The 14189-nt window shown below is 35.9% G+C and overlaps 2 protein-coding genes across 4 annotated transcripts; one reads left to right on the forward strand and one right to left on the reverse strand.

The window, feature by feature from the left end:
* Positions 1–2692: 2692 nt before the first annotated feature.
* On the reverse strand, positions 2693–5577 carry LOC141602404 (uncharacterized). Its single transcript, XM_074422699.1, has 2 exons — positions 5152–5577; positions 2693–3840 (listed from the first exon to the last, which is right to left on the reverse strand). Exons 1-2 carry the CDS (start codon positions 5212–5214, stop codon positions 2740–2742), a joined length of 1164 nt encoding a protein of 387 aa, XP_074278800.1. The 5' UTR covers positions 5215–5577; the 3' UTR covers positions 2693–2739.
* Positions 5578–6514: 937 nt separating this feature from the next.
* Positions 6515–13205, forward strand: LOC141599006 (uncharacterized). Of its 3 annotated transcripts, none has more exons than XM_074418864.1 (10): positions 6515–8094; positions 8642–8697; positions 8778–8860; positions 9015–9093; positions 9547–9657; positions 10227–10336; positions 11275–11358; positions 12117–12154; positions 12608–12685; positions 12797–13205. In XM_074418864.1, the coding sequence occupies exons 1-9, from the start codon at positions 6939–6941 to the stop codon at positions 12676–12678; spliced, it is 1788 nt and encodes a 595-aa protein (XP_074274965.1). In that variant the 5' UTR covers positions 6515–6938; the 3' UTR covers positions 12679–12685; positions 12797–13205. The 3 variants fall into 3 exon arrangements, with proteins under 3 accessions (XP_074274965.1, XP_074274964.1, XP_074274966.1); XM_074418865.1 differs by having other exon boundaries at positions 6745–6833; positions 6952–8094; positions 12608–13205; XM_074418863.1 differs by having other exon boundaries at positions 12608–13205.
* The last annotated feature ends 984 nt before the right edge of the window (positions 13206–14189 follow it).

Here is a 14189-nt window from a genome sequence, read left to right on the forward strand (position 1 = left end):
AAAAAACCAAATACCTCGTAACAAACACAAGACTAATTATTAGTTTCATTCGGAGTAAATATTTATAATGACATTTGCTAAATTGAAAGTTAAATACGCTTTATGTTGTAATTTTTTTTTTGACCTTATTGCAATTTGATTTTCATTTGTACGCCAAGTAAAAAAAATGCAAATAAGTAGTAAGTTTAAATAGTCAAAGTAGTACCAAATCTCCATTAATGAAAATTTCTTTAAAAAAATAAATGTTGCTGAATCTAAGCAGCATCATGTTGTCCTATTTACAATTTACATCGACGATACAAGTTACATACATTAAACAATTATTCAATAGATCTAAATAAGAGGTTTAGTCACCCATAGTCTCATTGACTTAGCACAAATGCATCATGCCTAACACTTGAAAAACACAGAACTTTTATTTAAGACGGAATATTTATTTTAATTTTTTTTTCAAAAAAAAATGGTATCAAATTTAAGCATCGTCATGTTGTCCTATTTACATCAATGATACAAGTTCAATACATTAACCAATTATTCAATAGTTTTAGTGGCTATATAATAGTTTTAGGTCACCCATAGTCACGTTGACTTAGCCCGACTACATGTCCTCACGCATGGGAATTAAGTAATCTACGATTTAGTCACTATTCCTTGTATAACCTAGTCCAAACATTGCCTAGCCTTTCTGTTGTCATCCACACGTTAACTAGGGATTCCATCTAGGCAACTTTAACTTTCTATCAGTATTTCTACATTTGTAGATGTTCCTTTTAATGAACTACGTTCCTTCAACCCTATTTTTACTTGTCCTATTAGAAATATATTTAAAATTATCGACGGATAGTAGTTAATTTTGTCAAGATCAGATTTCCCCTTTGTAGATGTTCCTTTTAATAAAAAAAAAAAACTTTTTAGATCGACTATTCCCCGTAGTATTTAAAGGTTTTTCCTGAATTATTAAGATAAAAATTGGGTTGAAAAATGCATCAAATGATAATACTTCACAATTAAAAGGTAGACGTTCGAAATCACTCGATTAAGTCACCCGTGATCCCATTTCCTCTCAATAGTCCATATTTTATTCCGGAACAATCTTATGATCCAAACTTTATTATAAAAAGTAAATGGTTGATGAATTGAAGAAAATAATTTTATTAACAACTAGCATTCTCTTGAAATAATTCCTTGAAATATATTGAAATTTAAGCTTTAAAACTACTAGACAGTCATATGAAATAGTCTCCATTGAGAAAAGTTTTTTTAACAACTAGCATTAAACAGGTCATATATTCATATAATATCCACATTCCTACCTATATAATTGTATATATAAAATATAAACCAAATATTTTATTATTTTTTGAACATTTTACTTTTACTTTATTTAACATATATTTACCCGTTTTAAATTTAAAACGATACTCACATCTTAGATAATTTTACGTAGTCATGGTAGTACTGAGTCCAAGCAACTACGAAATATTTCGTACTAGTTATATCTCATCAGAATGACACATGCAAAGCAAGTCAAACAATTAGGGAGTACTAAGTAAGCACGGGGTCAAACAATTAGGGAGTACTAAGTAAGCACTCCGTACATTTTTAATAATATTTTTTGATAATAGAGATATGCAACCAATAGTCACGTTCGATATTTGTCCACAACTACAGGGAATATGAATTTCTTTTAAGTAATCTACGATCAATTCACTACGTTGTAATACAAGTATACAACCATAAACTATTAAACTAAACTTGTGTTCTAATTAGTCAACTCTCACTAGAATTGGTATGAACAATTGAACATGACAACCATTAAACAATCAATATGTTTTTTTTTTAAGACGGAGATACTCATTTTATTCTAAAACGAATTCAATTGCTATTATTTGCATTTTTTTAGAGAAGTTGTCTAGGTAAATGAGATATATTTCACCCATTTTTCTAAAAACAAATATGAATAGAATATGTCCTTAAATAAGGATATGCGTGTGTAAACACTAATCATAACTTTCCTTAATCTCGTCAAATTATCACCCTCCAATATTAGCTAATTGTTTTTTGACGCTAGAAATACAAGTGCATGCTTTTTCAATCTTGAGAGATTTTAAAGAGCACAAACTTTCATTTTGACATATCACAAGCTTGTGTTATCTCGCAATCAATTTAATAACGTTAAGTGGTCATCATTGTGTAATATCACAAGCACTTTTTCGTCACAAGGAAAAATCACTGCTCTAAATCACTCTTTTAACAGTTCAAGTGAAATTTCTTAGGTACAAAGTCAACCAAAGTCTAAGAATCATTGAACAAACTAGAAAACAGAATTTGACAAGAACATATGCATTACAAAATTCCCATCTCACATAGTCCTTTTTTTTTTTGGCGGCCGTAAAAATAGGTTCCTTATACGAAGCACACTTGCATCTCTACATCTCTAAATCAGGTACAAACACTACATAGTCACATGCCAGAATTAATCAATTATAACTCACATTGCAGTCAAACATCTACCCAAATGATCTCTAAACAACCAAATAAAAATTACAGGTCATTCTTCCTCCTATGTCGCTTACTCGGCCGAAATCATCAACTAAAATCGTTAATCAACCGGGTTCCAAAAGGGCTAGACGCCCTTGTATGTAACCCGGTTAAAGGTCAGTTCCGACAAAAAACTGTGCAACTTTCGTCATGTACACACTAATACTAAAACCTTAATATTTTCCGAAACTTAGGCAGTTAGCCACTTTCTCTAATACAATTTCCTGGTAAAAGAAACTTGAATTTTTCAGCATTCTGTATCAAGTATGCAGGAAGATGGACAGCGGAATAAGAGCGCGGAACTGCCCCTAACTTGCCTATCATTTCTCTGAAGGTATGTTCTTCAGGAAGCATGTCGAAAAGATTAGTCCCTTTACAGATGATGTTCTGAATTCTCTCCGGGTTCAGAAAATGAGGAAATCTGATTCTGTCACTGTGACTGTACGCCTTCATTTTGAAAATGAACTCGTTGATGTGTCGAAAGCAAAAACTGCAGTGCCAGCCGGAATCTGCTAGAATGAGGTCTGACTGACGGTAATGGACATACCGTGTTACTCCTGTTTTGTACCGATGAACTGAAGCCCTCCAACTGTCGTTATCAATGTGATACTCATACGAGTAAATATAATTCTTGAGTCGTAAATGAAGAATAGGAGGAATGTCGTCACACCATCTAAGTAGATTAATGGTATGCCTACTAGGAATCTCATCAACATCCGACATAATTAACAAATCATCGTCTTCTATCCCAGCTATACGAAGAAGTTGATCTAGTGCAACTCTTTGATACGCTTCCTCGACAAAAGGGTTCTCCCCTTTTTGGAACCTTCCCCCAATAGTCCCATAAGTAAGCCTAGGCTCGAAAGCCTGAAACTTAACTCGATTCATTGCAAAATGAAACGGCTTTGGAATCCCGGTAAATGTTGAGTTTGATTCAAGCACAACAAATTGAGTCACATACGGGTACAATTCATTCCATCGGATTTGTAACATATCCACCTCGTTATTGAACAATGCACCATCAAATACTCGCCTAGGAAACTCACGGATACCCCAACCGTGAAGTTTACATAACGTCTCCATCGTCACATTGTCGTTGTGATAATGTGTGATTTCATTGAACGGCTTTGGCGGGTTTTCCCAAATCGGTCTAAGGAAATAAGTTATTTTCTGATAATGCTTATAAATCCCTAAAATCATTAATGGTAATACAACAAGGAACAAAATAAGACTTTTCAAATCAATTCCTTTAAACAAACATCTTATTCTTGATATGATCAATGCCCCACTTGAGCCCTCCTGCATTTGGAAAACCAGTTTACATCATTGTCTTTACAAGTATATCATATTTGACCAACCATTACATTCATCAACATTTTTTTTTTTTTTTTTTTTCTCTAGGACGGATATTCTGTTTTCCCAGTTAATAGTTATCTATGTTTGAAACTCCTTCACGAAAAATGACATGGAAGAAACAGAAGCAAAATTTACCTAGTAGGTAGAATTCTAAAACATAAATTGGATTATAATATATTAACTTAATGGTTGGTAAATTTTGCTTCTGTTTCTTCCATGTCATTTTATGCTAACTGATTATCGGATATGAAATATGGTGGGAGTTATGCTAACTGATTATCGGATATGAAATATGGTGGGAGTTCGGATATATACAATGTAATGTAGGTGGTTATTTGTAATAAACGAAATACAAGGTGGTAGTTTGTAAAATACGGTAAATACTAGGTGGTAAGTAACAATTTTCACTAATTTATAAGCAACAACAACAAAAATATTGTTGATTATTTAGCATAATTTACTTGGTTAGAAAAGGTATTAAATCATAATAATGGGAAATGAAGAAATCTATCATGGATGATAAAATTCCAAAGTTCAATTCCTTGCAAGTCACAATTGATGATTAAAACACCCAAATATTTGAGCAAAATGATTAACAACAACAACAACATTATCCCAATGGCCTAATTGTTCCCCGGCTAATGGCAAAATTAGGGGTGTATAAGACTATAAGTTCATGCGCGAATAAAGAGACCATTTCCGAATCACACAAAACAAGAAGTACATCTTAAGCTCCACCATTGGAAACACAATTTAACAAAACGGGTCAGGTAGATGAATGAAACGAAAACAGAATGCCGCAATGACAAATTCTTATCCCATTTAACCCGTTTTGCACTTTAACGAATATGACCGTTTTAAGGGAAACTAACTATGAAAGAAATTCAAGTAATGACAATATACATTGGACCCACATTTCCCCAACAAAATTAAACTTTTAACCCATGACACATGAAAATTATGAAACACCAACAAAAAAAACACACATTCCCAAAAAAACAAACACAAAGAACTCACATACCAATTAAACAACAAAATCAAAATAAAAAAAAAAACACAAAATGCCTGCCAAAAAAAATTGTAGAGGTTTGCAAACTATCACATATCCTCGATTGCTCGAGATTTTTTATCCGTTAAGTACCTGGTAAAAAGGTAGCGGACGCGGATTCCCTCGGCATCCAACAACCCAAAAAAAATAATACAAAGAACCCATATACCAATGCAAAAACAAAAGCAAAATCAAAAGGTGTTTACCTGGCCACAAACATCACGACAAATAACATCAGTTTTCTTCGAACAATAGTAAGCCTGAGCCATTTTATTAACAACAACATATAAATTATATAATTTCCCAGAATTTTGATGCTCAAACCATAATTCTTATACATATATATATATATAAATGATTATTTATTTGAAATAATGATTAATAAAAAGGGCAAATTGCAAATAATTGAATTTTTAAGGAAGAAGACTTTGGAAGAGTCAATAGTTTTCTTTGGATGATTTGAAATGTAGGGAAAAAATGGAAGGAGATAGGTAATTAAGATAAACCTCTTGGAATTGATGTATGAAGATGAATTTCAGAATTGTGGGGATTATATAATTCTTGACAGCCTAGTGCATGTCTCTCTACTTGACATTTATTTATGGGACTTTTTTTTGTTATTTTTGTTGAGAAATCATTTATGGGACTTTTAAGGGGAGAATGTGATTAATGTCCATAAGTATGTTATCCAATTAGTTTATTCGGAACCGTCTCTTAGAAGACCTACTCTTTAATTTCGGATAATTCACGCGGTACCGCTAAGGTTTGCCACTTTGCACGAAATACCCAAAATTTTGATCCGGAAATCTTAAAGAGGTCATAACTCATGTTTACGAGTTCCAAAAGTGACAAATTTTTTTTCCAAATCGCTCATCTTTCCGAGAACTACAATTTGAAAAAAAAAATTTGTCGCATTTGGATTCCGCTACTAGGAGTTATTGTGCGTCAAAGTTTTTTCGACCGAACAAACTTTGAGTGAGCATATCTCCTGGTCACGAGTTCCAAACTCGTCAAACTTTTTTTTCAAATCGTAGTAGTCGGAAAGACGATCGATTTGAAAAAAAAATCTTCACTTTCTGAGTTGGTAAACACGAGTTATGGCCTCTTTAATTTTTTCGGGTCAAAATTTTGGATATTTTGTGCAAAGTGACCAACTTTAGGGGTACCGCGTGAATTATCCGCTTTAATTTTTGTATCACTTTGTATAATTGTACATGGGTGGGATTGAGTTGGATTTCCATGAGAATGTCTCACGATAAGATTACTATAACGGTAATGTAAATGTAAGTACTTTTAGTACTTAAATTCTAAATTCTAAATATTACATTTGTTTTTATACAGTTTTAAGACGTTACTCAATCGTGTTTTTGCTATATTAATATGTCTCGAACCAAAACGCAATCGATCCAAACTGACCTGAATTGTTGGACATGCACTTGACTCGACCTGAAAACGACCCGATCTTAATGACTCAAAGTGGGTCGAAGTAGCTAACTTGATTTTAGAGTTTTTCATTTTGCTTAAAAAAACTCACTTATATAAGCAATACTATAAGCATTTTTTTAAAAAAAATGGTAATTTTTTTCTTAATCACTAATCTGAAAATGACAAATCCGAAACGTCATACCTGTCCTGACCGAAATAACCCGAACCATAATAACCCGAGTACCCGGTATTCCAAAACAACCCAAAACGCAAAATGACCCAGTCCAGCTTAATTTGAGCCGAACATATGATAGACCCAAAATAACCCGACTCGAAATAGAGATCGGAACGGTTCCGATTTACCCGTTTGCCATGTCTACTTGTTAGTTGTTACTTCGCCCCCCACCTCTCCCTCCAAGTCCGTCCCCGTAGTGAATCAACTAACCATCTCTTCCAATTTCAAGTAAGTCTCTCGCCTTCAATTCCTTTTCAATTTTCTCTTCAATTTTCAATTTTATGTTTCAATTGAGTTGTAAAAATCATAGATAAAGCTTGAATTACATTAACAATGGCGGCTGCAGTAAAAACAATGGCGTTTTCCCACTTCCCTCTTCGTTTTCGTTCATTAATGCGCATACCTTTAATCACTTTCACTTCAATCAAACCCACAAAATGTGCATTGTCCCAGTTTCCCAAAATACCCTTTTCAACTTCTGCCACCCCTTACCCTCTTCAGTATGATATGATAATCTCTCGCCCTTCACGGCGGCGAGGAAGTAACCCACCCCGACTTGCGAAACCCCGTCCTGAGTCACCCGGTTCTGATTCGGATGACTCGGTTAAACCCGCCCGGGAACTGAGTTTTGAGGACTGGGTTGATAAGAAATTGACCGAGAAAGATGGGGCAGGGGAAGGGACTGGGGCGAGGATGGAGGCAGGGACGGGGGAGGGGTATTTTGGTAAAATGAATAGTGGTAGGGGTGGGAGTGGGGTCGAGGGTATGGATAAGGCTAAGAGGAAGTATTATAATAAGAGGGAAAAGAGGATGTATGGGGAGGATTCGGATGACGAGAGGAGGAGGATAAGGGAAAAGAGTGAGGTGGTTGAGTTGGAACCGGAAGTGGTTGAGTTTAGGACATTGCATAAGAGGGAAGAGGAGTTGTATTTTTATGATGCTTTTGCTTTGCCTTGGGAGAAAGATAAGCATTATAAGATGGTTTATCAATTGGAGAAGAAGTATTTTCCTGATCAATGTTTGGATAAGGCGTTTTTGGAGCCCGGGAAGTCGAATGTGGATAGGGAGAGGAAAGCGGGTGTGGATAAGGGATTTTTGGACTCCAGGAAGTCGAATGTGGGTGGGTCGAGGAAAGCGGGTGTGGTGGATAAGGGAAATTTGGGCTCTGAGAAGTCGAATGTGGGTGGGTTGCGGGGGAGGAAGGCGGGTGTAGGGAAGAATATGGGTGGGGATAGTGGTGAGGAGGATAAAAAGTTGGTGTTTTTTGAGGAGATGGGTGATGGGAAGGACAGTGGGGTAAGAAAGGATGGTGTTGAGGATTTATCTGAGAAGAAGGTGGAAGAGTTCTTCAAATGTTTGAAGAAAGTTCCGAATAAGGATTCGGAGGTTCATGGTGGGGATGGACCGTTTCTTGCTTCGAGGAGTACTGGTCTGCCTCGTGTATGGGATAGTCCTGCTGGAACTGTGGTTTTGGTGAACAAGCCTAAAGGTGAGCTTGTCTTTCTCAGATTTTCATTCGTAAATTGTGTTATGTATATCTTTCTATGCTGTGAGAATGTTGGATATCTACTGCAATTAAGGGAAGCTCGAGTCCACCATCGAGTTTCTGAATTTGAAGTGTTCTTTTGCTTATGGTAACATTAAACTTTTAAATCATAGAGACCTTGTTTCTGAATATATAATCTTTGATCATTCGTAGTTAATGTGAATTCTGAATTTCAATCCGTAATTTTGAACGGTTAGGTCTAAAAGTTCAAAACTTTTCAATACTGGGCTAGTGCTCTGCTTGTAAGATACAGCAAATCAGCAACGTAGTTCGAACGATAAAGGTGCAGTTTGAAGTATATTGCTACCTTCATCCCACTTATAGTACTCTGTAGCTTTTAACAGAGAAATATCTGTCTAGTAATAACTTTACTGGCAGCGATATAATTCCACAGTTTTTCCAATTAAGCCAGCTGGTTACGCTTAAAGACTATGATCTGCATTCTACACGGTTTATTGTTTTTGCATGATGATGTGATGGACATTTACAGGTTGGACCTCTTTCACTGTTTGTGGCAAGCTGCGTCGCTTAACTAATGTGAAAAAGGTAGTATTTTCTTCATGCTTCCCTTGAACTTTTTATGTATTTCTTAATCTATATCTCAATCTGATTGAGGATTGTTATAGGTAGGCCATGCTGGGACTCTTGATCCTATGGCGACTGGTTTGTTAATTGTTTGTGTTGGGAAAGCCACTAAAGTTGTAGACAGGTTAGTGTCAACCATTAAGTTTTTCTTAATTACCGCTTTCTTCCTTTTTGACTACATTGAAGATTGTTATATTTCTTGGCTCAATTGTTTTAGACAAATATATTGTTCACCTTAGGGTCATTACTAGTTTCTAATGAAGCTATTGTGTCTACAGATACCAGGGAATGATTAAGGGGTACAGTGGAACTTTTCGTTTAGGAGAGGCAACTTCCACTTGGGATGCAGATTCACCGGTCTGTCTGAGGTTCTTTAGTACCAAGTGTTTCTTTTGATTCTCATTCTTCTACCTATGTAGTCTCAGAGGAATTCTTAATAGTTAGTACTCGCTGAATTTTGAAGAATGGCATCGTCATTTTTTCTTGTTGACCCAAAATGTGCTGCTTTCCCTAAACTTATTGTTGATGAATTATTACTCACCTAAGAACTTCTCATTTTAGCCCTTAGTTTCTTGTCACTTTGCTTGACTCACTAAGCTAAGACACTTAAGCTGTACTTAAATTAATTAAAATGGCATGTACAACTCTTTATGGATTGTGGTGTTTTAAATTTGTGGTTATTGCTGCCTTTCTTCGTAGGTGAACAACAGTTTTACACTTTCTAGCTAAATGCAAGGATAGTAATTTTTTTTTTTCGTAATCACAAATTTTTTAAACCTGCCTTATCGAAGAAGGTCAATTATTGTTCAGGTGATCCAACGTGAACCATGGGAGCATATCAAGGAGGACGACATAAAGAAGGCTGCCGCATCCTTTATGGGAGAGATATGGCAAGTTCCCCCTATGTTTTCTGCAATCAAAGTACGCTATCCTCTATGTAATCCTTGTTGTCTTACTTTGAAGTTTGAATTGCTTATGAGACAATACTCGTATATGCATTCCATTCACAAGCACAAAATGACAAACACCCAAGGCCTACCAACGTGATGAGAGCTCTTGGTAGCAGTGTGCAAGGTCAAGGTGTGGTCAGTGTTCCTCGTGCTTTTGGTTACTTAAAGAGGACTAAGATATCTCCCTTGAATTGGGGGAATGTTGAAAGAACACTAAGAATGGATGACACACTGATATAGCCAGGAAATATGTCTACTATAAACCCGTGCTGAAGCGTTGAAGTCATCGTCTATCTCTTGCACTTATTCCTGATTCCCTGGATCAAAGACGTTCATGTTGTCTGGAAATAAACCATAGATGTAGAGTGACAAAGCTTAGGTCCTGCTATAATATGTTGGACAGATAGAATGAACTGTTACAAACCAGCTTGTGCATTGTTGTTTTTTTGATGAAAATCCACAAGTGTTTAATTTCAAGCTTATGCATTTGTCTTGATAGTTATTGGTAGAATGATAATTATTATTTTTCTCATTTAATAGGTTGGTGGTGAGAAGATGTATGATAAAGCCAGGCGAGGAGAAAGCATTGAACTTGCACCTAGACGAATTTCGATATTACAATTTGATATAGAGCGTAGCCTAGAAGACAGGTTTGTTGAGTCTTCACTCTAATGCACATTTTCTCTAACTAGATACTATAGCTACTTAGTAGCGACCTAGAGAAGTCATAATTCCGTCGATCCCTGTACTTGATTGGCGTAGTTTGTGTACAGAGTTATGCTACCATTAATTTTGGATCCTTATTCTCATGTCAGATTTGGACATTAGGAACAACTCTGTTTAAATGTCTGCCTTGTGTGTCAATTGACTTTTATAAGCCATAATTTTGTCACAGCTTGGATCAGTTAGATGTTAGATACTGATGTTTCTTTTTGATTTGTACATGAGCATTAACATGCCTGCAATTCAGTCGGAAAATAAATGGTTTAGGGCAGATTAGGCATGTCTTCGAAATATGTAGATAGTTTATAAAATGCCTGCATCGCCATCGAAAGGAAAGGGTTTAGCTGTTTAAAGCAGATTATGCGTTTCTTAGGAATGTGTAATTAATGTGATCTCTTACGCTCTGATCTGTAGTTTTGTTGCATGTAATGTCCGTCTAATTTTAACTGTTCTCATTAGGCCTTATTTCAGCTGAATTAGTTTTTATTTGATCTTCCAGTTGCCAGTTTGTTACTGTTCCACTGGTTTTGGAATCCACATAACACTCAATTTCCTTTTCTTATGTTACCTCGGTACTTCACTTTTTCTGCGTGCCGCACGCCCAACAGTTTACACGGCATTATAGTTCAAAAACGTAATTCTTTCTTACCACAAAATACTATGTGCCACAATAGACACCGTGTCGTGTCTGAATGTCTGATATTTGCAGCCAAGTTGGAGTAACAATTTATTTATTTATTTATTGCCTAAAAGGGGCGTTCATAGTTACATTCAGAAAGACCAAGATCAGGGAAGTAATAACCACGAGGACCTGGTTGTAGCTTTATCCTCATGATAACTTGTTTTTTTTTTTTTTTTGGTTCAGGCAAAATTTGATATTCCGGGTTATCTGTTCAAAAGGGACATACATTCGATCTCTCTGTGCAGACTTGGGGAAAGCTCTAGGAAGGTAACTACCTAACATAATAGTCTTAATGTTATACTAATCTCCCATTGGTTGTCAGGGTTCTTGGTGACTTTTTCCGGTTTCTATTGTGATTTTTCTATTTTCTAGAGTGTGAAGAGTTCAAAATTGATATTATTCTTACACTACAGCAAACAAACAATTTTTGCTATTATCTTGATAAAAGTTTATAGACGTTTTCAATGCCGGGGAAGTCACTACTAGCTTTCTCTAACAGCCAAATCACTTTCGTGTAATAAGATACCATCCTTCTCTACCTTTAAGTCCACGGTCTTAATCCTTCTAATCTCAAACACGGACTTTTTATTGCTACCGAGTATTAAGAAACCCTTTCAACTCTAGATCTTCAGTGATACCCAAAAATCTCCATGGATCAGTCACACCTCACTTTATTAGTAACTACCTATAGGTTCATGGTATTAACTCTCAGTTTGAGAATTGTGCTCAGGATCAGTCAGTCATTGCAGTCTGATCTCTGTTGACCTCGGTGTGAGGCTAATATCTAATATCCTGCCTATATTAAGGAGGCACTTCATGGACCATGGAGTATTTCTCCGTAGTTAAGTGAGGAAAACTTAGGGAGTGCCTCTGTGTTTGCAAATTGTTTAGAATGTTCCGTGGTCTCCTTGTGTCTTTTGTGAATTGAAAGTATCCCCTTCTAAACTTCCTTTCCAGTTTTGCGTCTTTTATGTCTTTTCATGTTATTCTGCCTGCTAGTTCTGACGAATGGTATTTTGTTGCAGCTGCGCGCATTTAACTGCCCTTCGTAGAGATTCTATAGGTAAGGCGACCCACTGACAATGATAGTTTACTGGTATTTATGTATTCATGTTTCTTCCAGTCCAGTGGAATGAATGTGTTGTTTAATATAGATAACGGGGGAATGCACTCCAAAAGCTAGCTCAAAAAGTTAAAGTGACCTTTTTGTAAACGCCACATCACAGCCTATATGACCGTTTACTGAGCCCTAAGTCCCATACCCTGCAAAGGATGATAACAATTGATCACGATTCTTACTCTCGTCTCTGGCTTTGAGCTAGAAGTCTAGAACCTTTTGGCCTACTTCTGCAATACGGGCATCACAGGCCGTAAGGCTTTGCTCCACATTTTTCCGACCTTGGGTTAACGCTAAATATTGGTGTCACATGAAGGCTAGCTGGTTGCTACTTTGCTACTTAATTTATTATCAATTTGAGTAGCTCTAATCTGTATTTTTCTTCGCTCTTTATACTAGGGGATTACGCTGCTGATGATGCCTATGAATTCCAAGAACTTGAGGACCTTATCACAAAAAGATATGTCTAGCTGCATAGTAAGTTATTCTTACTCTTGCGTCCTCGTATCAGATACTCGACTTGGCGCTCAGACATCAGTAAGGTTACTTGGACACTCCATTGAGCCAAAAACACGTTGATTTTCGTAGATGGCTGAATTCAACACTTGTCATAAATACAAAAACTTGTCCAAGTAACATAGGCGTGGATAATACCCTTTGGTGGTGGAATACGCCTACCTGCTAGCCTGCCACTATCCCTTCCGGGTGCTTGTAGTTGAGCAGAAATATTTACGTCAAATGACGTTACAGGCAATAGCTTCATTCAAATGGTGTAATTCTAAATAATGGTTATGTTCTGATGTCGATTCATAGGATTTTGATTTCAGATGCTTTACTGGATTGATATGATTTGAATATATAGGGAATTATTCATTTGTATATGAATTAATTATGCGGATTAGCATTTTGGATTACGTGAATGTATGTACCATAGTTGTTCATAGGTCATCGCATCCATAAACTATTATCCAACAATACAACATTTAAATTCTCGTCATTTTCTGTCTTGTTTCATCCAACAATACAACAATTAAATTCTCCTCATTTTCAATCTTGTTTCTTTAACGAAATTTTCCTCAACGAGTCAAACTCGTACCAGTACGGCAGTACGTAGCATATAGTCGTATACTATACCACCGTACCAAACTTGAAAGAACTCGGTCCGACTCCGAACCGAATATATCCGTCTTAACATATTTCCTAATGCACAGGTGGTAATCAGTAACCCGATTCGAATACCCGACACGAAATTAGTGGGTTAGAGTTAAGAAATTGTGACCCATTTATGTAATTGGGTTAACACGAACATAACACAAAACTTATATGAATCGGATTAGGGTTAAAACCTTTTAACACGAACCTCATACGAATAATCCATTTATCTAAATTAGTCATAGGTTTCTTTTAGTTAACTTGATAATCTAACAAACCTCCTCAAAAATAACAATTATTACCCATCAATTTAGGTCCATAGGCTATTAAAGCTTAGTTAGGTACTTAGGTTAAATAAAATAATTAACACAAATTCTTGTTTGTGACCAAACATATCCGTCACTCTTGAGTGACGGATACCATTTTACCTCACAAAATACCCACTTTTTCTCTCTCTGCAACACTATTCATGTGGTCCCCTTTCTCCACTAACCCATTTTGTTACCATTTTAACTCACAAAATATCCGTCACAAATGGTAACCCGTCACAAGGGAGACCAATTGAATAATTAAATGGGGTTAAATGAGTTGAAAATAAACTACTTAAAAAATATATTGGTTAAATAAGTCAGGTTAGTCATTGAAAAATTAAGGGGGTGTTTGGTCAAGCTTTCTAAGTGCTTTTCTAATTGTAAAAGTAGAAGCAGGGTCAAACACTATAATTTAGGGAGATAAAAAACTACTTTTGAAAAGTCAGAAGTTAATAAAGGTGCTGTTTGGCCTTGATTATGGAAAATGGTTTTTCCTTTTCAAAAGGAGTTTATTCATA

The sequence above is a fragment of the Silene latifolia genome, chromosome 9, assembly GCF_048544455.1.
Source record: "Silene latifolia isolate original U9 population chromosome 9, ASM4854445v1, whole genome shotgun sequence".
NCBI lineage: Eukaryota > Viridiplantae > Streptophyta > Magnoliopsida > Caryophyllales > Caryophyllaceae > Silene > Silene latifolia.